This window comes from Drosophila novamexicana, unplaced genomic scaffold, assembly GCF_003285875.2.
Source record: "Drosophila novamexicana strain 15010-1031.04,08,12 unplaced genomic scaffold, DnovRS2.1 tig00001453-arrow-arrow-pilon, whole genome shotgun sequence".
Classification (NCBI taxonomy): Eukaryota; Metazoa; Arthropoda; class Insecta; order Diptera; family Drosophilidae; genus Drosophila; species Drosophila novamexicana.
Genome location: NW_020824860.1, coordinates 670,415 through 691,129, shown reverse-complemented (window position 1 = coordinate 691,129; position 20,715 = coordinate 670,415). Strand labels below are relative to the sequence as shown.

At 41.5% G+C, this 20,715-nt stretch overlaps 2 protein-coding genes across 2 annotated transcripts in view; both read left to right on the top strand.

Annotated features, from left to right (window-relative positions):
• Window positions 1-16,345, top strand: part of LOC115767755 — a 32,896-nt gene extending 16,551 nt beyond the window's left edge. The window contains exons 2-10 of the mRNA XM_030712074.1: window positions 1,158-1,334; window positions 7,773-7,985; window positions 9,437-10,255; window positions 11,030-11,209; window positions 11,264-11,683; window positions 11,746-12,190; window positions 15,137-15,238; window positions 15,311-15,469; window positions 16,050-16,345. Coding sequence (XP_030567934.1) covers window positions 1,158-1,334; window positions 7,773-7,985; window positions 9,437-10,255; window positions 11,030-11,209; window positions 11,264-11,683; window positions 11,746-12,190; window positions 15,137-15,238; window positions 15,311-15,469; window positions 16,050-16,260 — 2,726 coding nt within the window. The 3' untranslated portion in view covers window positions 16,261-16,345. The remainder of the gene's footprint in view (window positions 1-1,157; window positions 1,335-7,772; window positions 7,986-9,436; window positions 10,256-11,029; window positions 11,210-11,263; window positions 11,684-11,745; window positions 12,191-15,136; window positions 15,239-15,310; window positions 15,470-16,049) is intronic.
• A 1,296-nt stretch (window positions 16,346-17,641) lies between these two features.
• LOC115767738 (probable 60S ribosomal protein L37-A) lies at window positions 17,642-18,457 on the top strand. Its single transcript, XM_030712050.1, has 3 exons — window positions 17,642-17,714; window positions 17,972-18,107; window positions 18,178-18,457. Exons 1-3 carry the CDS (start codon window positions 17,712-17,714, stop codon window positions 18,318-18,320), a joined length of 282 nt encoding a protein of 93 aa, XP_030567910.1. The 5' UTR covers window positions 17,642-17,711; the 3' UTR covers window positions 18,321-18,457.
• The last annotated feature ends 2,258 nt before the right edge of the window (window positions 18,458-20,715 follow it).

Genomic DNA, 20,715 nt, shown 5'->3' with positions numbered 1-20,715 from the left:
TTATAAGTCCTGACTTTGGTCCGACTTTCTCACACACTCCCTCAAATCAAAATCTTAAGCTTTTGTCCCAGCCAGAACAGAGTATCGCACAACTGGAAGCATTTTGTTGCCTTATGCTTGACAGCGATAGTTGTCGCTGCTGTTGTTGTTGTGGACTTTTTCTCACGCTTTGCATTGACAGCAATTGCAGGCAGGCAACAGCAACAACAGAGGCTGAGAACATTTTGCAATGCCGAATGCTTGGCATTTTTGAGGCGTTTTACCAACGCCAACAAGCGAGTCAACAACTTGGTGTCCAGCGTGCAAATGCAAACTGGAACGGAACTTGCTTAATTGCCCAGTCCAAAGCCATTGGCCAGCTAGTTGGCCAGTTGACTTGGGAATTTGACAGGTTGTTGGCCGACAAATGTCGACATTGCCGTCGAAATATTATGAGTTGCCCGTAGGATTCGTATTGAATCGCGCGTTTTTCTTTTGTGCAACTGCAATCACAATTTCCGGCTCGAAAGGTGCTCCAATGTGTTTCCTAATCTCCATCGAAATGTTACTTTATTTGGAATTTTGCAAATGTCGCATATGTTGGACTGTATTTGTACATATTTCACGTACTTGATTTTTATAAATAGTTCAAGTATATTTCTTGAGTTTTAGCAACAATCAATTCATCCGTTTTCTACCCTGGTGCTTCCATTTCCACTCAAAGAGGTGGATTTGCAGTACTCGTGAAATAAACTGCGTTATGAAAGTCTGCTCTCTTTTGTCGTACAGTTCTCTGGAACTAAGCCTAAGTCCTATAGCTAAAGAATTTCAGTAGAGCCTGGCCTGGAAGTTGGAGACTGCAAATCGGGAATTCGAAGCTCGTTATTCAGCTGAACACTAGGGGCAATATGCATGGGCTTATATGCATGACTGGAGAGGTAGTTCAACTTGGATGCTAGGGCTCATCAAATCAGCCAAATTAAGAGCTCACTCAGTTGTTGTCTGGCCAGAGGCCAATTCGCAGCGCTGATTATTGATGAATTTTTAATAGACGGCTAGAAGTTCCCATGCATAAATGCATATTAATTTTTAAACAAATTTCACCCGAAATATTTACAAAAATTAACTTAACCTACCCTCTCTCTCTCTCTCTCTCGCTCTCGCTCTCTCTCTTTCAGATGGGGACTGCAGTTTTCCGGGCTCGCCGGCGCACAGCAGCGTCGTCTTCTCCAGCGCGAACCTGACGCAGGGCACCGTCGCCTCCTACAGCTGCGAGCGCGGCTTTGAGCTGCTGGGACCCGCGCGACGTGTCTGTGACAAGGGCCAATGGGTGCCGGAGGGTATACCCTTCTGTGGTAAGTAAACCAAGGCAGTGACTGCTCGACTGGCAGTTACCCTGTAAACAACAAAATCACATTTTGGCCAATTATTGCTTAAGCACATTCCATTTTTATGGCCGACGCGGGCTTGCTAGAAGAACTATACGACCAGCAGATACCCTATTTTAAGATATCAAGATGCTTTCAAAAGACAAAACATACGTTCTGCCTGCTGGTCTATGCGGCACATGCACATGGCAAATACCCTGTAAGCGCAAACAATATGCTAGCCATATGCTCGAACATATAAACATTGTAGGGTATTTCTATAGGGTATTTGGGTATCTACCCCTACTTATTCAATCATTTCCTTACACAAATGGGGACAGGGTATTGAAAAGTGTTTGTAGTAAACAAAAGACTTAAGCCACAAACTTGCCACATTTTGTGCTATTACGGGGTATTTATATAGGGTATTTAGAAGTCTTTTACTGCCTGTTCCGTGCACTTGCGCTACCTTTTCCATCATTTCCCTAACCACATCAAATAGAGGGTATTCAAAAGTGCCAGAGGCAAACAAAAGACTTAAGCCACAAACTTGCCACATCCAATTGGCCAGTTGAGCATTTTGTAGAGTCAATTAGCACCTTCAACTAGGTAGCTGCTGAAAACGAAGGCATGTGCTCTCCATATGTGTACAACAACTTTCACCACGAACAACAACAACAACAAAAACGACACGACGAATCGAACGTTCTCAATGATACACGCGCCATCGGAATTCCAATTTCAAACCCGAATCCCAGATCCGAAAACCAATTCCAAATGCAAAGTTGTCGTGTGGAGTTGCCAAGTGAAACATGATTAACACGACGCACAATTTGGTGTGCGAGTGTGTGTGTGCGTGTGTGTGTGTGTGCGAGTGTGTGTCTTCTCGATGAAAGGCGGAACACACAGACACAAAGTACAACAAAAAAGCGTCCACAAAAAAAAATGCGAGTCGAGAATTGAACGCAACGAATTGACCCACATTTTTGGTGGTTCGTTTCGTGCTCGTGTTTGTTTTTTTTCTTGTGGCTCGTCTCAAACACCACGAACAACATTTAAGATATATAAAAAAATAATGTTCTAAGTGATTTACCAAGTGGAGTTGACTTGACAACAACTTCCGCCCGTTAAGGCAAACAACGTGAAAATTGATTGACAGAAGCGGTTCACGCAAATCGCATTCAAATTGAAGCTATATAGAAAATATGTCGAAATTGAAATATAATGTGGATTTTATATGCAGAGAAACCAAATCTTAGTTTAGTTCAAATTCAATTAACACTTCTATTGAAACTAAAACAAAGCAAAGCTGAATTGGAAAATGATTCGGAATAGCATTGAAATCGAAATTGATTTGAAAGTGTGCTCAGATTGAATTGAAGCTGAATGGTAGCTAAAATTGAATTGAATCCAAATTAAAATGTAAATAAATGAATTTTTTAATAATCAAATTTAACAGAAATTGTTCAAATATTAAATTGAAATTGAATCGAGTTAATGATTGAATTGAAATGCATTACCAAAGAATTGAATAAACTTTGAGCTTAATTGAAATAAATTACAAATAAATTGAAATTAAACTGAATTAAAATAAACAAAATTTAAATATTAAAAGAAAATTTAAAATGCAATTTACTTAAAATGGAAACAAGACTTAAATTGAATTGAATTGAAATGAAAAAAAAAATAAATGGATCTGACATTGAATTGAAATAGACAGAATAACTTCCTTTTAAGCTGAAATGCACTTGCATTGACAAAAATATAAATTGAAATTAAGCTGAAATTGAAATGGACTTAAAAAGTTGGTTGGAGCCTTATTGAAATAAAACCAGGATTTAATTGAAATACACTTGCTTGAAATTAACTTTGAACATTTGAAAAGAAATTGACTTAAACTTTCATTGAAACGGATTCACATTTGAAATTTAGTTGACTTCAAATCGAAATAGAACTCAAATTGAATTGAAATTGAACAAGAAATAAACAGCTTTAGATTGGAAATTGAATTGGCTAGCAACTGATTGGGCGACCACAGCCTTGACCCTTTTCTTATAGCTGCTTGGGCAGCACATCTGCTGCACTTCGGTCTTGAATGAGGCTGTCTGAAGTGACAGCTCAAACAGAAATAGTTCTTTTCTAAACATCGTTTAGCTACGCCCACGCGACTGGAAACTTGTTTTATTCTCTTTTCTTTTCACGGATTAGTTTGCATAACTGTTTCGGGGCACATTTTGGTCATTAGTCAAACCAGTTTCGAATCGACTTACAACTGTTTTGTAATAGATACGATTCAACCTGCCTGCCTGCCTGCATGCCAAACTCGAATACCTCCGCAGTTGCGAAGTTCTTTCTATTCAACTGGGAAGAACAATTAATACCTGACTAGTAAATGCACCTGCAAAGAGCTAGCAAGGCTGCCAGTCGAAGGAAACGCCGTCGGTTCGACTTTTGGTTTGAACCAATGAATAAATGATAGAGTCTGAAGCCCGGGTTTTCACATCTATGAATCGATATCTTCATTTCTACTTCCATTTTAATCTTGGGTGGTATCGATCATTTTATCGATAACTAAGTGAACTATTGATGAAATTCTTAAATATGATGCAAAACTACACTCGATAACTATATCTGCATGAACCTCTATCCTTCGCTTCGAGTAACTAATCGATAGTCAACAACATTTATCGATAGTCAACAACATTTATCGATAACTGAGGCAACTACTGATGCATGTTAGAGCTCGACGTGGTCGGGCTTAAAGCTGGTGTGCACACTTGATAGATAATTCTGTATTAATATCTATATGAGATTGAATACTCGATCGTCAATTTTATACATCGATAACTAGGAGAGCTATGAATGAGGATTATGGCTCGTAAATACAATCCTGTTGGAGCTGCTATTCACACTTGATACCTGAATCTTAATCTAACAATCTATCTATAACTATATCGAGATTCATTAATCGATCTGCGACACAATTTATCCATAACTTTTTCAATGATGCATGCCTTATGCGAGGATAGAAGAGAATTGTATTTGATTGCTTCAGTTACAACTGGTTGGGATTAGGTTGAGGGCCAGCTGAACACGACTTGGTGTGCGTGTCAATTTTGTCGCCAGCTACTACGGATCGGGAATAGTTCGATAAGCGTTAACGGTTTTTGTGTGTGTGTTGTTTTTGTTGATTTACGGCTGTCACTGGTTTTCGAGTGGCAAATTGCGCCCTGCAGACAAATTGTCCGAACTGAATGATGATGGCAACGAACAGCCGGCGGTACGAATCGTAAGTTTCATTGATTAATTGAACAATGGAGAATTGAAAGAGCGTAGCGCAAAATTGAATATGCCGATGATTGGGATACGATGACGCAGCAGGCGGTGGCGCGCACAACTGAATAGTTGAGAGCTCAAATCAAATGGAAATTGAAGATTGAAGTTCGAAAATTGAAAATTGAAACAGAAACAGTAACAGTAACAGAAACAAAAGTGGGACAGTTCAAAGGCATTTGTCACAGAGGGAAAGCATTTAAAAGTGAGGTTAAAGTTGAAACTGAAACTGCGAGGAGACAGCGAAATTGAAAGGCTGAAATCGAATTGAAGCAAGAAATTGGAGAGCTAGAACCAAAAAATGACGGAGTTCAGAGCGTGAAGTTAAAAACAAATGGAAAGCTATGAAAATGTATGGTGGAAACTTTCAATTAAAAAGTGATTTGGATAATGCAGATTGAAATTGAATTTAAATCAAATTGAAATTGATTAATTTTTGAATTGATACTAAAATTATATTTAATTGAAATATAATTGAAGAGACCAGCTAATTTCAAGTCAGAAAAACATAGAACAAAAAAGTCAATTTAAATATCGGTTGAAATTGAAATTGAATTAATAAAATGTTGATTGAAATTGAATAGAAATTGAACTAATTCAAATAAATAATTGAATTCATTAAAAAATAAAATTTAATTAATATGAAATAAAATTGAACTAAAATTGTGTTCAACTGAAATTGAATTTAAATCAAATTGAAATTGAATTGAAATTGAATTTAAATCAAATTGAATAGAAGTTTCATTTAAATTGAATAAATATAAAATAAAATTGAACTTAAATTGACTTGAATTGAAAATGAATAATGAAATTGAATAATGATTTTAAATAAAATTGAACTTGAACAGAAACTTAATTTGAATTGAATAAAAATTGAATTAATATTGAATAGAAATTTGATTTAAGTCCGATTGAAATTGAATTTAAATAAAGTCAATTAAAAATTTAATCTAATTGAAATAAAATTTAATTAAAATTAACTAAGATAACACAATTGAAATTGAAATGAAATTGTTTAAGTGTTAAAGTAATGGAAATTGAAATGGAAACAGCAAGAAAACTGCAAACTTAACATGGAATTGTAAAAATAATTGTAATTAAATTGAAATTGAATTCAAATGAAATCGCCAATGCAAATGCATTTGTCACAAAGCTGTCCAAAGCCGACTATCCAATTAAACTTGAAACTTGAAACTTGAACTTGAAGCCGAAATGGAGCTGGAAGTGGAGCCAAGTGGAGCCAAGTGGAGGCACCTGCCAGCCAGATAAGCATGGATCAGTGGAAGCAGTTGCTCTGCTCTGTAGAAAGTCAGTTCAAGCCAAAAGAAATGAAGAAGAAGTTGAAGAAGAAGAGGAAGATTTTTTTACGATCTGCGATCTGCGATCTGAGAGCGCGTCATGAGCCGCTGCCTACCTAGCTTTAGAGCTGAGTGAGCCCGAGTGCCTTTTATCCGACAGATGCATCTGATTAATGAATCTCTATGCTGCCACACACACACACACACACACACACACACACACACACACACACACAAGTGCGTAGCAATGTAATTAAGCCCAAGCAACAACAATTACAACAACAACAACAAAAACAGTTGAAAGAAAAAGTTGAAAGAAACAAAAAATTATCCAAAATTTCACTTTTGCTTAAATATATATGTTATGCCCTGTACCCATTCAAAATGGGCAAAAAATATGTTGAAAGAAACGTATGAATATGAGAAAAGAGGCTCGAATTGAGCCCAAAAAGTAGACATATTTGAGAAGAGGATCACGATAAAAGTCGATCTTGTTATGTTCGTCTATTGTGTGAACGAATCGATTCCGGAAACTAGGAAGAGACTTGACATATTAGGTTGATATTCTTTCCATAATATACACAGCACGAGCTTAGAATGTTTTCTCGATATCTAATAAAATGTTATAATAACAATAAATAGAAATTTTTAATGATATAAACTTGCGCTTTGGTATTCCCATATTTTGGTATGCCATATTAAATCCCTGAAAATATCACAAGGATCGGACTATAAGCACCGAAGTTATTCAAGGCTGCAAATCTCAAACAGAGTCTGGAACTAAAGGAAGAAGAAGCACAGCCAGTGTGTGCATAAAAAGTAGCCAGCTGCCTGTACAGGGTATCTACAGGGTATTTACAGGGTACCTATATGGTATCTACAGGGTATCTACTAAGTATCTACAGAGTATCTACAGGGTATCTATTGGGTATCTACAGAGTATCTACTGGGTATTTACAGGGCATCTACAGAGTATCTACAGGGTATCTACAGGGCATCTTCAGGGTATCTACGGGGCATGTAGAGAGTATCTACAGGGTATCTACAGGATACCTATATGGTATCTACAGGGTATCTACTAAGTATCTACAGAGTATCTACAGGGTATCTATTGGGTATCTACAGGGCATCTACAGATTATCTACTGGGTATTTACAGGGCATCTACAGAGTATCTACTGGGTATCTACAGAGTATATACAGGGTATCTACAGGGTATCTACAGGGTATCTAATGGCCATCTACAGGGTATCTACAAGGCATCTACAGAGTATCTACAGGGCATCTACAGAGTATCTACTGGGTATCTACAGGGTATCTGCAGGGTATCTACAGGGTATCTACAGATCAGGCACTCCCTAGTTATGCACTCTGAGATATGTACGTAGTTGCCCACATTTTGTTTGGGCCTTGTAACACTCGCTGGATTCTAGCCGTCCCGCCTACCGCCCCCCGCCCCTTCGCTCAACTAATTGGCCAGTGGAGGTCAGACGAGTTGGCGACTTTGACTTGACAAATTTGCAGGCAGATAGAACTTTTTTGTTTCAGTTAGATTTGTTGTTTAAATTTGTTCGTTTTGTAGCCCAGAAAGCGTGTCAGGGCCAGGCACAGACTTATGCGGCGCACTGTGTTAGCCCTGGCCAGCTGGGCAGACCTTGTCTTGGCCTGGGAAATGTCGAAAAAGAAAAACACACCAAAAACAATAAGACAAAAGCCTGAAGACATACAAAACACACTCAATCTGTATGCGAATCTCTTCGAATCTTAACCCTGCGAAATATTTCTCATCTTTGCAGTGCTAAATGTGGCCGCTGGCAAGGCGCCAATGCAAATATCAACGGATGGGGCCGGCGCACCACAGAAGGCCATCGATGGCTCCACCTCGGCCTTCTTTACGCCGGAGACGTGCTCCCTAACGAAACCCGAACGCTCGCCCTGGTGGTACGTCAATCTGCTGGAGCCCTACATGGTGCAGCTGGTGCGTCTGGACTTTGGTAAATCCTGTTGCGGTAAGTTTCACAATCAAACGTTGCTCACAAAAGTTCAATTTGCCTGAAATGTGTGAAGCTTTGAGCTTTATGCGAGCTTTAAGTTTCAGGCATTTCCCTTTTAGAGTTAAGTATAAAAAAAAAATGCCAAGTTGACTTTAAGGAAAAACAAATTTGAAGAGCTTTAAGCTTTAAGCAAGCTTTTGGGAAGGCTTTCAATCGTTTTAAATTGCATGAAGTTCAAGCAATTTCGAGCTTTAAGTAAAAGCTTTAATTTGTTTTTCATATTAATACGAAATAAGTTAAGCATTTATTTATTTGGACAAGCTTTTGAAAGAGCTTTCAGCTGCTTACAAAGCAAAAGCTCGCTGCACAAACATCAAAATTGAGCTTTAAGCTTTTAACTGAAGGCTTTCCGCTGCTTTTAAAGCTCTTTTATTTATTGAAAGCTTTATAAGCAGGAATTAGCTAGGAGAGCTTCTAGCTTGTAGCTTTAATAAGACATATTAAAAGCTTACTTAAAATAAGAAGTAATATACTAAAGAGTATATTTTTAATAGCTTAGTGAAGTGAAGCTTTCTTGTATTACTTTTTAGTTTGGGGTTTTATCTATTACTAATAGAGAATCTGGAAAGAATACATACTTATCTCGGAAGATTTAATACTCTTTTAGTCAATTGCCTTCAGCTTTTGCAGATACGTGAGAAAAGTAAAGCTTGTAAATGCTGAGCTCGATGAAAATATCTTCGAGAAACAGAACATCTTGCTATGGAAGAACTCATTTCGATTCTTCCCATAGAACTACATAATATAGATGCGAGATCTTGATGGGATTTGGCACGTGCTTAAGCAGCATAGTTTGGCTTAAAGGTGAGGGGCTTGGTCAAGATATCTTGGTCAGAAATAAGTTTTGCTGGCTATAACGACTCGGCTGTTGATGCTGATCGAGAATATATATGCATAGCACATTTCGTGTACAAATTCAAATACACTCCAGTTATAAAAAGGCAGTTTTAAGGCCAGTTCGATGCGAAGATTGTTTTTTTTTTGCAGGCGCTCAGCATTGGGCACGAACTCGCCGGACGGGTTCGCAGGTTGGCAAAGGGTGGGACGAGCTGGGACGAGTCAGCCAATGTGTGTGTGTGTGTGTGTTTTTTTCCCAAATGCTTTCACTTGGCTGCAACAAGTTGTGGCTGCCGCAAGCAATCAGAAAATACAACAAAAATGTTATGTGATTTTCAAGCGGCGGCTCAGTCGCAGGGCCAGCGGCAGGGGGCAGAGACGGAGGGACGGAGGCGGGGGCAGGTGCTGGGGCACGAATGTCAGCCGAATATTTATGATTACTTTCACTGTGCACTGAACTTCGCTGACCCGCTGCACATGCCGCATGCCACATGCCGCATGCCACATGCCGCATGCCGCATGCCACATGCAACATTTGCTCATTGTTTCGTCTTCTTATTGATTTGCAGGCAACAAGCCGGCGACAATTGTGGTGCGCGTTGGCAACAATCGTCCGGATTTGGGCACAAATCCAATATGCAATCGTTTTACGGGCCTGCTGGAGGCCGGACAGCCGCTCTTTCTGCCGTGCAATCCGCCAATGCCGGGCGCCTTTGTTAGCGTACATCTGGAGAACAATACACCGAATCCGTTGTCCATATGCGAGGCATTCGTCTATACGGATCAGGCGCTGCCCATCGAACGTTGTCCCACGTTCCGGGATCAGCCGCCGGGCGCGCTGGCCTCCTACAATGGCAAATGCTATATATTCTACAATCGCCAGCCGTTGAATTTTCTGGACGCGCTCTCGTTCTGCCGTTCACGCGGCGGCACGCTGATCAGCGAGAGCAATCCGGCGCTGCAGGGCTTCATCAGCTGGGAGCTGTGGCGTCGCCATCGCAGCGATGTCAGCTCCCAGTACTGGATGGGCGCTGTGCGCGACGGCAGCGATCGCAGCAGCTGGAAGTGGGTCAATGGCGATGAGCTGACCGTCTCGTTCTGGAATCATCCCGGCGGCGATGAGGACTGCGCCCGCTTTGACGGCTCCAAGGGCTGGCTATGGAGCGACACCAACTGCAATACGCTGCTCAACTTCATATGCCAGCATCAGCCGAAGACCTGCGGCCGGCCCGAACAGCCGCCGAACTCCACAATGATTGCGCTCAATGGTTACGAGGTTGGCGCTCAGATTAAATACAGCTGCGATGCGAATCATTTGCTTGTGGGACCTGCAACACGCACCTGCCTTGAGACCGGCTTCTACAACGAATTTCCGCCCGTCTGCAAATGTAAGTACCCAACAGCATACTAAGAAAATGATCCGGGGTGGATGCATGCGTAGTATATCATGTGAAGACCATAGGAATATGTACTTTTACCTAAGCCTAGTTGAAAGTCAAACATGGTACTGAATGGTAGACCTCTTATCTTTCTGGATAAGTTCGATTCAACTAAGTTCCAGATTATCGTTTCAATCGTTCCCTTCAATTGTCTTCAATCTTTTGATTGATTGGTGCTAGTTCATATCAATCATTCATTTTAGTTATTCGTGTGAACCATTCACTTCAACCATGCACTTCTATTGTTCCTTTCAATCGTTCGATTCAATTGCTCAATTCAAGCATTCGTTTCAATCTTTCCCTTTAGTCGTTCGGTTCAATAGTGATAGCTTGTTTCAATCATTAATTGTAATCATTTGTATCAATCGTTCGTTTCAATCATTCACTTTAGCTATTTTTTTTCAATCGTTCGCTTTAATCAACCCTTCTAATCGTTCGATTCAATTGCTCAATCCAATCTTTCGTTTCAATTGTTCGTTTTCAATCGTTCAATTCAATCATTCCTTTCAATCGTTCGTCACAACCGTGGAGTTCAATAATCGCGCTTGTCATTGCCTGTTTTCATGTCAATCATTTATTTCCATTATTCCCTTTCGATCTTTTCAATCGTTCATTTCAATCATTTCAATTATTGATTCAATCGCAAAGAGAGTTAAGTCAAATTGTGGGGTTAGGGCTGAATTTTCTGAGAGAGATTTTGAATAGCCTTTGCCTTCGTTTCAGACATTGAATGCGGCCTGCCCGCCAGCATAGCGCACGGCTCGTATGGGCTGCTCAATGGCACCGTCGGCTACCTCAGCCTGGTGAAGTACGCCTGCGACGAGGGCTACGAGATGATCGGACGGGCGCTGCTCACCTGCGACTTTGACGAGCGCTGGAATGGACCGCCACCACGCTGCGAGAGTAAGTCCATGTCTGTGAAATCCTTGCAATCGACTAATCCTGGCATTTCCACAGTTGTCGAGTGCGATACGCTGCCGGGCAACTATTACAATACGATAATCAGTGCGCCGAATGGCACCTATTATGGCTCCAAGGCGGAGATCAGCTGCCCACCCGGCTACCGCATGGAGGGTCCGCGTGTGCTCAGCTGCCTGGCTACGGGACAGTGGAGCAGCGCCTTGCCGCGCTGCATCAAGCTGGAGCCCTCAACGCTGACCACGCCCGCTGCACCACCTTTGCCGCCTTCCACGGCTGCAACGCCCGCGCCGCCCTCGTATAGGCCCAAGATCACGGCCAGCACGAGCCGCACGCCAGCCTATCGTCCCTCATCCTCCTCCTCCAGCAGCAGCAGCAGTGCCACGCCCAGCACCGCTGCCAGCTATCCGCATCCACATCCCAGTCACAGCACACCGCACGTGGAGATCAACGGCGAGGGTGAGTAAAGGCGGAAGCAGAGCATATTGTAGATAGATTCTTAAACACAATCCAATCTGTAGCCGACTCCGAGGAGGACAATATCAATGTGCCCGTGCCGGGAACGGTGCGCGAGGAGTTTCCGCCCCGGCGCACCGTCCGGCCCGTGCTCATTCCCAAGAAGCCGAGCAGCACGCCGGCCACGAGCACCACACAGCATGCGCCGGCGCCAGTTTCCACCTATGCGCCGACTCCGGCGCGCACGCGTCCCACGCTGGAGACGAGCACACGGAACACACAGCAGATCATACTCAATTCGCATCCGCAGGATAATGAGATTGCGGACAGCGTCAACATACGACAGAATCAATCGCCCAATGTCAACGTTCCGTTCGCCGTCGACAATCCCGACCGCAAGGAGACCAAAGAGGCCAAACTCAATCTGGGCGCCATTGTGGCTCTTGGTGCTTTTGGTGGCTTCGTCTTCCTGGCCGCTGTTATCACCACGATTGTCATTCTCGTCAGAAGGTGAGTGCCTCTTTCAGCTGATAAATAACATACAAGCTGATTGAACAGTCTGTTCAATTGAAAAGTGAAATTGAATGACGAAATTGAAAGTCGAAGTTGTAAGCTCAGATTGAAACTAATATACAAATTTTATAAATTGAAATCGATATTGAAAATTACAGTTGAAAGGTAAACCAAAAAAATTGAAGCTGACAGCTGAAATTGAAACTCAGAACTTGATTAAAGTTGTTGAATGCAGAAATTGAAAGCAGAATTAAAAAGTCGAGCTTACAAGCTAACATTAAAACTAAAAGGTTAACTTTTTATAAGAAGTTTAGATTGATATTGAAATTGAATGCAACAGTTGAAAGCCGAAATTGAAAGCCAAAATTGAAAGCTAAATTTGAATGGTAAAATTGAAGTTAAAGCTCATTTAAGCTCAATTAAGATCAAGTTACATTAAATGTTGAAATTGTTTTTGAAGTTAAATTATAAACTCAGATTTTACAAGAAGTTGAAACCAATATTGAAAGCCACAGTTGAAAGGAGAAAAAATCAAAATTGAAAGTCCAAGTAAAGCTGCTTGAAATTGAAATAAGAAAAAGGATTGAAACTGAAATTGAAAGCCACAATTGAAATGAAGTCGGAAGTTGAAATTGAAACAAAATTTAATTGAATTGAAAATAGTAAAAGTTAAATCTGAAGCTTAAGATCGACTAAAAGCTGAAGATCAAGGCTTAAAATTGAATATTGAAACAAAATACAATTTCAATAAAAGAAAACTTGTAGATTGAATCTGAGTAAAGACTGGAAAGTAATACGATGGCTTTACTTTTAGGTGCTTAACATAGTTTTACGTATTTAATGTCTGCAAATACACCAAAATTTTGACACAAACTATATACCCTTTCCATGCTGTATACCCTGTATACCCTATGTACCCTGTATACCCTGTAATTGTTGCTCGCTTCCTCTCTCCCATGTTGTTCCATTGTTTTGTTGTTGTCGTTGTTGTTTGTTGTTGTTCTCTCTCTCGCTCTCTCTCTCTCTATCTGTCTCTCTCTCTCTCTCTCTCTCTCTCTCTCACTCTCTCTCACCCAGCTGCTCAGCTCGCTCTCATTTGTATATTCGCCCATAATTGTACATACTCAAAAGTAGAGCAGCGTCTCTCTCTCTCTCTCTCTCTCTCTCGCTCTCGCTCTCGCTCTCTCTCTCTCTCTGCCTTGCACACACACACACACACACACCAACACGCACACTCAAACACACACGCAAACACGCATACATCGTTACATCGAAACGCTTTCTCTTTCTTGTTGTACAACTCTCTTTTTTCGTTTTCGTTTTCGCTCTCTTCTCACCCCTCGGCAAATCATTCGTCAGCACCCCGAACAGCAAACGGCGGCACCTCGCTAAACATTTTACCAATTACAATCATCACAACCACCATCATCACCACCAGCAGCAGCATCCGCGGCCGCACCACCACCAGCAGCTCCACTGGAAGCAGCAGCAGCAGCAGCAGCAGCGACGCCAGCAGCAGCAGAAGCAGGAGAGGCCGCAGCAGGAGGCAAGGGGGGGCAGCGGGGCGCCGTCAAACCGATTGCCCAGCTATGCAACGGCAACGGCCAGAAGCGCCACCAGCTACGCCTCGACGGCGCAGCTGACGCGCTGCAGCGGCAAGATTGGGAGCGGCGGCGGCGGCGGCGGCGGCGGCGGCCTGCTCGGTGGCTATCATATGCGGCTCTTTGGCGATGGATACGGCAGCATCAGTTCGAGTACGCGCTGCGAGCCGGCGGCCTCGCTCTGGTACAGCGTCCTGGCGCTGCCCTTCGACGATCAGAAGCTGGCGCGGCGCGAGCTGAGCACCTATGGGCGTGGCTATCGAGCGAGGGCGGGGCTCTTTAGCAGCAGCCACATGTAAGCAGGCAAAGAGAGCGAAAGGACAAGCCAAAGAGTGACCAAAGCGTAGAGACGTGGAATGAAATGGGAATGAAACGAAACGAAGCGAAGCGAAACGAAACGAATTTGAAATGTGCAACCAAATACCGAAGACTACCTGCGAACGTAATGTGAACGTGTGCCAAAGATGAGCTACAATCAAACAACTCAACAACTCGATCGAGCATCAAGCAATTTAAGCAAAACCAAAACAAATCAATCAAATCAATCAGATCAATCAAAACGAAACTGTGTGCCTTCAATCAAACCGCACAACGGCCATACACACAAATGTAAGCAGCCAAAACAACAACAACAACAACAACAACTACAACACATATACCTCATATTAAAACAACAACACAATACAAATACAACAGCACACGCTCAATCAACAAGCCAAGACACACAATCAATCAATCAATCAAACAAAACTGAATGCAATGCAATTTTAATTCAGGAACTTGAAAGTGACTTTTCGATCGAATGCTGTGGGGGCTGCCTGTTTTTGCTGTTACTTTTCATCAATCAATCAATCAGTTATTCAATCAATCAAACGCTGTTGTCGGGCCACACATACACACACACACACACACACACACACACATAGACACAAACACACACAGATACACATACGAATACACACATGATCTTTGCATACATTTTCTCTATTTCTCCCTCCCTCTCTCTCTCTCTCTCCCTCTTGCTCTCTCTCTTGCTCTCTCTCTCTCTCTCTCTTCATACATTGCACGTTTCTCTCTGCTCTCGTATTTTTGTGTTGCATCTCTCAACTCATTTGTATATTATGTGTATCTAATCTCCCGCACTCTTTATTACCCTCTCTCTCTCTCTCTCTCTCTCTCTCTCTCTCTCTCTTGTGTTCTCTTTTCTCTCTTTCTCTTGTAACTAACACCGACCAGTTGTGGACCTTGTAGTGCACGCCCTTTCTCTCTCACTCGCTCTTGAACACAAAAAGTTAACTAATTAACAAATGATCTCTCTCTTCTTTCTCTTGCTCTCTCTTAGAAACCGCACCACGCAGCATTATCGGCATCGCGCCTCGCCCGACTGCAACACGGTCGCCAGCTTTGACAGCTCCACCTCCGGCTCTCGCAATGGCCTCAACAGGTTCGTATCTATGCCAATTGATAGTTCACAGCTAAAGCTCTCCCTCTCTCTCTCTCTCTCTCTCGCTTACAGATATTATCGCCAGGCGTGGGAGAACCTGCACGAGTCCGCCTCCAAGAACAGCTCGCACAATGCACTGCGCCGCAAGGAGACGCTCGATCCGCCCAGCATGACGCGCTCTCGCGACAATTTGCGCGACAATATGCAACGCTCCCGCGAGAATCTGGACAGGTAAGTTAACAAATGTCAAAATTTGCCAAGAGGATAAAGTTAACAAGCGGATAAATGGCTAAGCGTGTTCGCATGTTCATGGCAAACAGCTGCTTGTTGAATATATTTGACAAGCAGCTGTTAAACATGATAAAGTGTTGCCACTTCATTTATTTACAAGGTGGCAACACTGTTGTCTATATTTGCCAAGTGGATCTAATGACAAACAAAGATAAATTCAAGTTGAACCAGATGTTGCCACTTAATAGATAAAATGTATTTTTAACTGCATGTTAAACTACATGTTAAACTATATGTTAAAGTACTTGTGCGCAAGTGCAAGTTAATGTATGCACATGTTTAACTGCATGTTTAAGTATATGTTAAAGTATACGGGCTTTTAACTACACATAAATCTGTATGTCAAAGTACATGTTAAAGCGCATTTAAAAGTACATGTTAAAGTACATGTTTAACTACATGCATAAGGTACAAGCATAAAGTCTTTGTTGAAGTGAATGCTGAAGTGCTTGTTAAAGTGCATGTTAAAGTTCATGTTAAATACAAAACCTAATAGCTTTAAATTCACCTCGATTCACAGATGCGGCCGGGATAATTATGGCATGCGCGACAACTCGGAGATGGTCGTGTCGGATGTGTGCCTCAAGGGCGAGAAGAAGCGGCATCATCATCATCATCACAAGAGCAGCTCGCGCAACGGCGATTATCGCGATAGGGATCAGTCCGCCGGACGGCGCGAACATCACAGACACAGCGGAGGCGGCGGCGTCGGACCCGGCGGACACTATTGACCAACCATGATCATCACCATCAGCGTGGAGGAGCAATAGGGAGGCGAACGCACAACGAAACAAGAAAAAAAAAAAACAACAACAACAACAAAATTCATTTTAATTTTAATTTTAAATTTACAAATTTTTTTTTTGTTTTTCAACTTGAGCTTGATTTTTTTTTTTTGTTGAATTTCGAGCTGCGACCTAGTTGTAGGTGCACACTTTCTGTTTATAGCAAAAAAATAAGAAGAAGAAGAAGAAAAATTAAGTAAAAGAAGAAGCAGAAATGACAGCTAAAGAAGAAGAAGAAAAGCAGGCATATTAGAGCTTAAGAAATTCTGAAAACTTTTGTAAAATTCAATCAGCTGCAAAAGCATATATGCTATATATATATACATATACATACATATATATATATATATATATAGAAATCGTGACTAGTTTTCAATTGACTAACCCCCCCCCCCCCCCCCCCCCCCCCATCCCTCCCCCCTTCTCGTATAAGCTTGCTGCAAAGTTTTTAGTTGAAATTTGTTTATGAATTAGTTAATAAAAGCGAAATATGTGTGAGGCGCGAGGCGAGGCGTGGCGTGGTTTATATAACTTAGAATTTAGTTGAGAAAAAAGAAAACAAAAAGAAACAAAGAAAAGGAAGAGCACCGTAAATAATACCGATATCAACCGATCAGCCTTAACCCAGAGCAGGAATTATGTGCAACTTGGTTTAGCCTGAGGCGAGGCCTTAGGCCAAATCGACTTGCGCATAGTCGCAAATTAAAACTTAGTTACGTAACGTTAGTGCCCAGTACATGCATATATATCTGCCCTATATAGCCCATGATCAGTAAATCGAATCAAGTTAATAATATTTGTAGTACGCGTGCCATTGACGGCAAAAAAAAAAAGAAAGAAGTACTCGAAAAAGTCTTTAGACAATTTATTCGGCAATTAACATATATCTCTGCACTTAGTTCCATTTCTCGCTGCACACCACACACACCCACACACACCACAATTTTCTCTCTCTATATATATAGTTAACCTTTTTGCATATATTTCGCGCGTGTGTACAATTTTATTGGATAAAGCGAATGTTTCTTTAATCATTTTTTTTTTTGTATGCAATATTATTTGTATTTCGTGCATTATTTCCAATGTAAATAATAATAATTTATTTCATAAATAAAACAATGAATATTTTAACTAAAATGCGAAATAAAGTTGATTTTAATTCAAATTTGAATTGCGCGCCCTGCTGCTAGCGCCATCTATCGTGTGTAATCGGTTGCACACACATGAAGTTGGCTGCGCGCTCACTATCGATAGTCATCGCTTGTTGGCCAGCAGAGGGCGCTGTATCCGTGTGCAACCCTGCCAGCACGCCATATTTGTGACAGCTGCTGTCAAACTGACATTTGTGCGCTGGGCCTCTCTTTCGCTCTTTCTTCTACGAGCGTTCGCCATACAAGATGGTGCGTTAACAAAAAATTTATCCACGTTCAAGCCAAAATAAAATCGCCAATTTCACTAAACATCCGCGCATATTTTTTAATAAAAATATATTGTAATTTTACCGTGTGTGCCGCCAAGTGTGATTATGTTAAAATTTGCCATGGCCCCGTGCCGAATATGCACTGGCGGCCGCAACAAAAAATAACAAACAAATTGGCGAATCTATGGTGGCGCGCCCATTATTGTGCACAATACTAATTGCGATTTTCGATTACAGACGAAGGGTACCTCGAGCTTTGGTAAACGCCACAACAAGACGCACACTCTGTGCCGTCGCTGTGGACGCTCCTCCTACCACATCCAGAAGTCCACTTGCGCCCAGTGCGGCTATCCCGCTGCCAAGTTGCGTTCATGTAAGTACCTACCCTGCCTGCCCTCACCCCTCCACTCTCTTTACTAATATTGGTTGCTTTTCGGTAACAGACAACTGGTCCGTCAAGGCCAAGAGGAGGAAGACCACCGGCACCGGCCGCATGAGCCACCTGAAGGTGGTGCGTCGCCGTTTCCGCAACGGCTTCCGCGAGGGCACCCAGGCCAAGCCCAAGAAGGCTCAGTCCGGCAAATAGGCTCTCGGCTTCCGGGCGTGCAGCAGCAGTTACCACAATTTAAACATCCAGCAGCAGCAACAACAACAAAAATGAATGCTTCAACATTTGGTTGGAGTTAATAAATTAACATGTTTTTTTTTTTCATTAAGTGAAAATTGTGCTTATATTTTTTTTATCGGTTTTCTGTGAAAAATGTGGCATGCGGCGCAACAACAACAGGAAGTGCAACTAGGAAGAGCTTAAATGTGTGTTTTTTTATTTTATAATTTTTTTTATGTTACTTTTTTTTTTTATTGTGAATCGCAATTGCACATTGCTGGCGTTCCAGGTGAATGCCAGCTGAACATTTTGTTGTTGTGACGTAGAGTAGCTGCAGCGCAAGGCCAAGATTGGTGCAACCTTCTCTTTTTTATTTACCACTGCACTGGAATAGCAGCAGGTTCAAGGAGAAGGAGCTTAAGCATTGTTTGCGCTACCTTCTGCGCTTTGATGCTTGAACTGGAAGGGGCGGCACGTTCACATTTGTATCTAACTGTAAACGTGAGCGGGCGCAGCAGCAAGCAGAATCGAGGAAAATGGCAGCAAATCTTTATCTCGCTTTAAATCGTTAAACTACAATAATAAGGAAAACAAATTAATTAATTAGTGCGTGTGGAGTTTAAGCATTTCACACTAGGATAACAGTTGATCGAGTTTTGGCACTCCACACTAGGATAACAGTTAATCGAGTTTTGGCATTCCACACTAGGATAACAGTTAATGGAGTTTTGGCAGGCAGCATAACTGTATTTGCTTTATGCATGAGCAGCAAAATCACGACCCAGCAGGAAATTTTGTACTGATTTAGGCATTCTCTGATACATGCTTGGTAAGTGGCTGCCTCTAAATAGTTAAATATTATTTATCAATTGAAGAGATTTTAGATACATGCATATATTTTAATATTATCTGTGTAAGCAAACACTTCGAATGGCATATAATTCAGTTAGTCCAGAAACGATCTTAATACCCTGTAAAAAAGGTTAATCCGTGTTGAATAGGCAGAAGAAAGCATATATACTTTCATGCAATTTCCGAATGTATCTCGAAGATTATAAAAGCTAAAGACTTGAAATTTGAACCTAGGCCCTCCCACTGCCTTCGCAGATCATTGTAGCCTTGTTGAGGGTATTATAGTTTTGTCGTGCAGTATGTAACGCATAGAAGGAAACATCTCCGACTTCATTAAGTATATGTACTCTAGATCAGACGAGTCGTTATAGCCAGGTCCGACTGTCCCGTTCGTCTGTTTCTATGCGAACTAGTCTCTCAGTGTTAAAGGTCCCTCACAGTACATATGTCGAAGCGAGTCGGATCGGACCACTATGTCATATATCTGTCAGAAAAGATCGGTCGAAAGGTGGGCTCTTGTATGGGAACTGTTTTTATACCCTGAACCCATTAAAAATGGGTAAACAGGGTATATTGGATTTGTGCAAAATGCAAATGTATGTAACAGGCAGAAGGAAGCTTTTCCGACCCCATAAAGTATATATATTCTTGATCAGCATCAATAGTTGAGTCGATCTAGGTATGTCCGCCTGCCCGTCCGTCCGTCTGTCCGTATGTATGAACGCAAGGATCTCAGAACCTTTAAAAGCTAGAGACTTGAAATTTTAGATGTAGGTGCTCCTAGTGCCTGCGCAGTTCGAGTTTGTTTCCGATAATCGATAACTTACTTCGTTTCCAAGCAATCGATAAAAATCGATATCGATATCCTGTTTTTTGGTCAATTTTGGAAAATAATAAGAGCTAGAGTAAGCAAACTTGACATATAGCTTCTTAAATATAATATATATATGCGTTTGATGTGGGAAGAAGAGGGTTGAGGGTATCCCCTAGTCGGGAGCTCCCGACTAGAACCTCTTACTTGTTGTTTATGAAGATATCTTGATCAAACTCGTCATTTATAAGTTTCACTATGAATCCTACATAAATGCAACATCTCATCAAAATCGGACGACTATATGCTATAGCTGCTGCCATAGGAAAGATCGGTTGTAAAGTTCGTTCTTGAGTTCAGTATTTGCAAGCTTCACTTTTCTCACCTAACTGCAAAAGGGAAATGGCTACAAGGGTATTGAATCTTCGACGTGCCGAAGATATTCTTTCTCATACTCGTTTTTACTCGAAAGAAGATGCTTGTTTTCTTTGTTTTGAGAAGCCAACAATTGCCTGGGAACTTAAGATGTAGGACATAGGCTATGCTACAAGAGCATATACCCTATATTTTAGTTCACTCTACAAGAGTCTATATTCCTTTGTTTTATGTTCGTAGCCATTGTGAGCTGTTCACATTCATATCAATATTGTCTTTTCGAAATGTTCGTCAAATTCCAACGAAGAAGCGCCAAATTTGTAGATACTCTTGAGA

Bases quoted from the DNA above. Each gene is read 5' to 3' on its own strand.
- LOC115767738 (XM_030712050.1), top strand. The intron at 18,108-18,177 runs GTAAGTACCTAC...TTTCGGTAACAG, and splicing joins CGCTGCCAAGTTGCGTTCAT to ACAACTGGTCCGTCAAGGCC.